Below are 7,325 nucleotides of genomic sequence, written 5' to 3'. Positions count from 1 at the left end.
ATGTGCACATTCTAAAAATGTATCATGTTTCTTTTTTATTTTAAAAACTGTACACACAAGATGTCACTTATGAATATATTTATATATATATTACATATCCAACTTTTTCTGACAAAATATACATTTTGCACAAATAATCTTTAACGGAACATGTTAACCTCTAAAGAAACCTTTCTTATTTACAAAAAAAAAAAACTGCAGTATTACAGTTAGACTATTTTTCTTGGGAAAACTCGTTACAAATCTGTATTACAATTTTGAAATAAAGCAATTACACATTTTTTTTAGGGCAATTTAATATTTTTTATATAAGCCACAAAGAGCGCAGGACTTTAGTGCCTGAAAAAACAATTCATCTCGAAGGCCGTAGATGAGCGGACTCAAACATCTTGGGGTGATAATAAAAAAGATATAATTAATGTATCTCACATTAATAAACAGTGTGAAGTCAACTTCCATAACCGCAGACTCTATGAAGGGACACCACAGCTGAACGAGACAAAGCAGGAGCTGAAAAGCATGAAGAATCACAGTTCTGAGTCCTTTCCATGTTGACTTTTTATTCTCTCCTGAAGCAGTTTTGGCCACTTTCATAATCTTGACATAGGAGAAAACAATAACTGAGCACATAATTAAGAAGTAAAACTGACCTATAGCTGATCTTACATGACCCTGCCAGCCGGACAATATGAAAATCTCCACAGAACATACTCTGTCCTTGGAGTAGAAGGTGGGAGACACCGTGGCAGAGAAAATGGAGAGTGTAACAGTGCAGGGAACAATGCTGATGCTGTGAATGATGAGGATGAGCTGCAGAGCACCTCTCATGGTGCACAGCTCTGCATGCCGCAGGGGCATGCAAATGGCCACATAGCGCTCCAGTGTCATTGCTGTCAGGGTGATAGGTGTGACAAATGTGTATACAGACAAAACTACATACAGAATAAAGCACAACCACATCTGTATTGGGAAACCAAAAAAACTTAATATGAGCAGAGAGTTTGTCATTACTAAAAACAGACAATCAGACAGCAGAGTCACAGCAAAGAAGATGTAGCGCATAGTTGTGTAAAAGACATCCTTTCTGAAAAAAGTTGAAATCATAAAGATGTTGATGCCAAGAAAAACTGATATCAATACTTGAATAATAAGGACTCGATTGTTAATTATTCTCACAGGAAACCCACCACTGATTACAGAGTTGTTAGACGCCATAAGTTTCGCTGCATTTTGTAAATGTGAAAAGCTTTACCAAAGGCTGTAATCCATTACATTTTTTGTTTGTTTTAAATCATGATTCAAGCACACAGAACATCCAGCCTACCAGAGCATTAGTGCACATCACCACTGTCTGTCTTCGTCTTAGCATCCCTCTGTGCAGTCGTCAGAGAGGAGCTTGTCAGAGCATTTTATTAATGCGGCACTGGGAGGAGACGGACTCAGTGGGAGTCAGGTGAACACAAAGAGGTCATAGACATGCTGTAACTCCTGGTTACTATTGCTCACTCCACCCTGATTTCAAAAGATTCATCATCAACTTTCTTGGGTGCATCAGGCTAATTATTTCATCACTATTCTGTTAGTAACATTACAGCCTTGTTTCCACTGAGCGGTCTTGACCGGTCTGCACCGGTTGAGAATGGTCTGGGCACTTCAACTGAGCGTTTCCATCGAGTGTTGGACCATCAAATGAGGTGTAGACCAATGATGTAGCTGTGCGCCTTAACAGTGCGACTACAACGGTTCTTCGTATTTGTGGATTCTACGTATTTCCTGTCCCTAACTCTCACAAATAAGGGAGAATACTAAATGAAAAGAATTTGATATTCTTTGCGAGAGGATTGTGGGAGGTGGAAAATACAGCAGAGAAGAGGAGAAAACTTTCAGCTTGGATCTCAAGTTGATGTTGATACTTGTTATTGTCATAATACCTTTCCGCCAGTCAATGGATTTCATTGTGTGATGACAGTAGCTCTACCCTAATAATGATAATAATGGATTAGATTTATCTGCGCTTTTCAGGACACTCAAAGCGCTTACATTGTGTATCCATTATTCATTCACACCTCATTCATACTTGGTGATGGTGAACTACAACTGTAGCCACAGCTGCCCTGGGGCAGGCTGACAGAGGCGTGGCTGCCAGTACGCGCCTACGGCGCCTCTGACCATCACCGGAACATTCATACACATTCACACACCAGTGGAGCCACACTGGAGGGAAGTAGGGTTAAGTGCCTTGCCCAAGGACACAACGACACTTGGCTGGCGGGAGCCGGAATCGAACCACCTATCCTTCGATCATTGGCCGACCCGCTCTACCGCCTGAGCCACTGTCGCGTTTTAACTGATCCATTCCATTTTTCTTTGGAACTACAACCAACAGGGGACCAAAAATGGTACGAATCGGTCCGACCTAATGAGTCCATTTCATCATGGAAATGCTCACAATACCGTACCGGTCTGGTCTGGGCCGCTCAGTAGAAACAAGGCATCACTGTATGTTAGAGCAGTGGTCCCCAACCACCGGGCCGCGGACCGGTACCGGGCCGCAGACCCATTGCCACCGGGCCGCGGAAAAATGTAGGGACTCTTTTTTTTTTTTTGAGTCAGAAATCTTTTATTTTGAAAATCAACCGGGTTTTCTCGATTATACTGAGCGCTAAAAGCAGTCCAGCGGCGCGTCACACGAGAAAAGCTGCATGTGGAACCTTTCTCCGTGAATGGATGGGATTGGTGCAGCAACAGAAGAACAGACGGAAAACAACTGCGGTCAAGTGAGCCGCTGTTCGCTCAGCCGCGGTCAAGCCACCCGCGCTACAAAAAAGTCATGCGCCCGTATTACACGGTTTACGGCAGAGCACGAAACTCGGTGGAAGAGCTTTCTGTTGGAGCCATAGAACATCAGATGTGCTCGGAGTAAAATGGAAAAGAGAAATAAAAAAACTACGTATTCTATCAGTGCATATTTGTACTAATAATCTGTTATTTATTATGTCCTTTCTAAAAATAAATGTTTAGAGTTTGCAATAATGAAGTTAAATAAAGTCATTTAAAAAATAAATGAGTCCATAATTCCAGGCCTTAGACAGAAAATGCTTGTTCTACAGGTCACCCTCTATTACCTGAAGGAGACTTTTGTACTTTTATTGTATAGTTTTTGATAAAATAGTAGTCAAACTTTGCATTTTTGACGAGAAATATGTTACGATAGTCATCTTTGAATGTAAATAAATAGATTTTGGCCCATAATTCCAGGACTTGGATACTATATCCTTGTTCTACAGGTCACCCTCTATTACCCCACATGACTTGTGTACTTTTACTGTACAGTTTTTGAAAAAAATGTCTTTAAACTTTGCATTTTTGACAAGAAATAAGTCAATATAGCCATTTTTGAATTTGAATAAAACGATTTTGGTCCATAATTCTCGGCATTGGACACTATATGCTTGTTCTACACGTCACCCTCTATTATCTCACAAAGACTTGTGTACTTTTACTGTATAGTTTTTGAAAAAATAGTACTTAAACTTTGCATTTTTGACGAGAAATATGTTACGATGGTCATCTTTGAATGTAAATAAAAAGATTTTGGTCCATAATTCCAGGGCTTGGATACTATATCCTTGTTCTACAGGTCACCCTCTATTACTTCATAAAGACTTGTGTACTTTTGCTGTACAGTTTTTGCAAAAGATGTCTTTAAACTTTGCATTTTTGACGAGAAATAAGTCAATATAGCCATTTTTGAATTTGAATAAAAAGGTTTTGGTCCATAATTCCAGGTTTTGGACACTATATGCCTGTTCTACACGTCACCCTCTATTACCTTATAAAGACTTGTGTACTTTTACTGTACATCCCCCCCCCCCCCTCGGCCGGGCCGCGGAATAACTCCTCACTGGCTGACCGGTCCACAGCCCCAAAAAGGTTGGGGACCACTGCGTCAGAGGACCATCACAATATTAGAAAACTGTTTTAAATATTGTAATGATTGGTATAGAATAACACAAGAAACTGCATTTTTCAGATTTCTTAAGAAAATAAAAAAGGATTCAAGTATTTTTTTGTGTTTTGGCCAGAATATTTGTTCTTTAAGTAAAAATCACTCCAGTAAGAACCATGTTTTTGGTGATGTGCTACTATTGGGCAACGGCGGGGTACATCCTGGACAGGTCACCAGCTTTACCCAGGGCAAATACCAACATTTGTATGCAAAATTCATTTCTGCACATACAAATAAATACAAGACTTTTTTTTTTTTTGCTTGTATATAGGTTTTTATTTATTTTTATATGCATTTTTTTCAAATGCATGCTTTTTTTCTTTTGCCTAAAATAACAAAATTTCTCCCTAGAGGTTTTTTTTTTTTTTTTTACTTGTATAACAATTTTGTTTGTATTCATTCTTTTTCCTATTTAAGCTATTTTTCGTACAAGTAAATCAACAAGCAAAATCTGTTATAAACTCCATCTATCTGTCTTTAAGCCCACTTTGCCCTGTAGTAATCTCCTCAAAAACAAAAAAGAAAGAAAATTAGATAGGGGGATGTGTATTTTATATGGAAGATTAAAGACTTTTCTTTATGCCTGTTCAAGTTGAAGCTATCAGATACAGTTCATTGTTTGTTGTTTTAGTTATAAATCTGACTGTCTCCACAGTAGTGCCTCAGGGTTTGATTTTTGGACCTCTGTTGTTAAGCCATGCAGATCATGCAAACTAAGAGATGGAGATGAAGACCGGAGGTGGACTGGAGCGGCAGGGTGGGGGAACCAGGTTAATTCGGCGGATGGTGCGTGGCGTGGAGTGACTTTGGCGTGGCAGGGTAGTCGAGACGTAGCTGGACCCAGGTCGGCACGTGGATGACGAAGACCGGGTAAGGTAACGAACTGGCGAAGAATGCTGGGGAAGGCTCCTCTTAAGTAGGCTGGTGAAGAGGTGATGAGTGCCGACAGCTGGGTCCAATTAGGAGGCGGGACAGGAGCACAGGTGCATCATGACAGTTATGCAAACAACACTTATATTTATTTAGCTCTGACACCAGACCACTACTAGAATTTATTTGATCCTGCTTGGAGCAGCTAAAATACTGAAAGCAGTCACATTTCAAGTTAAAGTGCCACTCGATCATCTTTTGACAAAGCGTTCCCATAGGTCTTTGAATTAAGATTGTACCATTTTTATCCAAGATTTAAAAAACTGTCGTTTTCTAGGATGTAGGTTCTGCAGAGTGGCAGGAGTTCATCAGAATCTTTTAGGCAGGACTCTTCGGGCGCAGAGTAAGTCTGCCTTAATTTTCCATCATTCTTTGCTTATGCTGTCTCACGTTAGCTTACAGTTCCTAACATTACCAGTGCAATGTATATGTTGAGCAACACCGGAGCCATCCAGTAGCACAGTAATGAGGCAGATTCCAGCTCAGATGAGGAAAATGAAGAGGTACATGGATCTAGTTGTCTGCAAGTGAATGCCAAAGGAATGGAGTGGAGCAGGGAGTGGACCGCTTGTAGCACTAACTTCACTTCCACAGGCTCTTTGCAACTACATTTTTTAAACGCTCTTGATTCATCATGTTTTGAACAAAGGATTTCTCAGAAATGCAACTTTAAGCCTATATATATATATATATATATATATGTATGTCTTCCATCATAAGAAAAATGCTACTGTAACTCTAAATGTCATAATAAACTCAGGCCTGAGTTTTATGCTCACATAAAAGCCACACAGCTTAAGCAGAAATCTAATGTCTAAACAACACTAAATTCACTTCTTTATCTCATGCAAAATAGATTACCGTAACCACAGGCTTACACCACTAGCGTCACGGCTCCGATGGGTTGCAGGAGCGGACTAGCTACAGCCGACGGCATACACTGGCTGCTGCTTGCTGCTTCAGCCACAGGCAAACTCGCGTTGGATCATGTGATGACTCGCAATTGATACAGGAAGCTAAACCCTTGTTCTCCATCTCGTCGTCCATTGTCTTATATGACTGACAACACTGTGCTGCAACACATTTTGAGTAACCTGGAAAATACGTAATGTTTACGACACGCTGAAACCGGCAAGTTCAGTGGAAAATTAGTTTTATTTTGAAAATATACTGGATGCACTTTACATTCGCTGGCATGATTTCCGATTTAAGTCTTGAATAGCCCCAACTTCACGAACAATGCTGCAGATCAGCTGCGTCGTCTGGCAAAATTTGAACCCAGCGAACCGGATTTGCTGGGCAGCAGAGGCTGGTCTGCAGACGCAAGATGTGAACACCTGCAGTGGGAGTTCCTCTCACACTTTTAAAGTTACGGAAAGACTGCGGCGCATGCATCGGAGCTGTGACGCTATGGTGTAAGCCAGGGGTAACAGTTGACTCTCTGCTTTTCTATCAAACACTAAAAAAGGCTATTGTTCCTTCAAAAACAGAGCCAAGAGAATTAATTCCATCACTCTTGTTCATTAGTCCTTACACTGGTTTCCAGTTAAACATAGAATTGATTTTAAAGTATCTGTGTTGGTTTATAAATCACTTTTAAAAGGGAAGATGGAATCATGTAACTGATAAAATGTTTTGTTAAGTCCAAACTTAAAACACTATTCCTTTTTTCTTCAGCCTTTGTGTAAAAAATGGAACGTCTCCAGTTAGATTATAATTTTGTTCTCTTATTAATACGTTTTTGTTATGTTTTATTTTTATTATTATTATTATTTATCTTTTCATTTAATCTTTGTTTGTTTCAAAAGCTTTTACTTTTCTATAAAGCAGTTTGCATGGTCTGTGTGTTCATCAGGTGATATTCTAACAAAATTCCTTTCCTTGTTGTTCTGGTGAGGACTTTTAAATAGTTAGAAAACATTTATCTTATTCTGAAAATGTTGCATATTTATTGTCAGGATTCACACATACATAAGAGCACAATTTCTTATGACACTGTTACAAAAAAACTTAAATGCACATTTGATTGAATACAAATGTATTTTAAAACAAGCTATGCACACAAAAAAAGTGTTTGTTTTTCTTCATTGATTATGATTTTTTGTGCAAGCCACAAAGAGCGTACGACTTTAGTCCCTGAAAAAAACAACTCATCTCTAAGGCCATAGATGAGCGAACTCAAACATCTAGCCATATGTAAAAAAGCAGTCCAACTATGTGAGAAATATATTACAAGGAAATATAAGACATGGTGAATACATGTAAGAACACTAGTGCACAAGATAATTTGAACTGTTGACTCTGTATGATCTTTATTCGCATGATTATAAAACAAGAAGCAGGTACATGCAAGCTGAATTTTGGGAAATATATGATTGTGTTATAA

General features: G+C 39.2%; 1 protein-coding gene across 1 annotated transcript; it reads right to left on the bottom strand.

Annotated features, from left to right (window-relative positions):
- Positions 1 to 294: 294 nt before the first annotated feature.
- On the bottom strand, positions 295 to 1,629 carry LOC112149384 (odorant receptor 131-2-like). Its single transcript, XM_024277039.2, has one exon. The coding sequence runs from the start codon at positions 1,213 to 1,215 to the stop codon at positions 295 to 297; it is 921 nt and encodes a 306-aa protein (XP_024132807.1). The 5' UTR covers positions 1,216 to 1,629.
- Between the last annotated feature and the right edge of the window lie 5,696 nt (positions 1,630 to 7,325).

This window comes from Oryzias melastigma, linkage group LG13, assembly GCF_002922805.2.
Source record: "Oryzias melastigma strain HK-1 linkage group LG13, ASM292280v2, whole genome shotgun sequence".
NCBI classification, from domain to species: domain Eukaryota; kingdom Metazoa; phylum Chordata; class Actinopteri; order Beloniformes; family Adrianichthyidae; genus Oryzias; species Oryzias melastigma.
Note: the sequence above shows the minus strand (reverse complement) of the source record. Positions and strands in the feature narration are given on the sequence as shown.

What these genes read in the sequence shown, in the direction of transcription:
- LOC112149384 (XM_024277039.2), bottom strand. Translation starts at nt 1,215, where the DNA reads ATGGCGTCTAACAACTCTGTAATCAGTGGTGGGTTTCCTGTGAGAATA.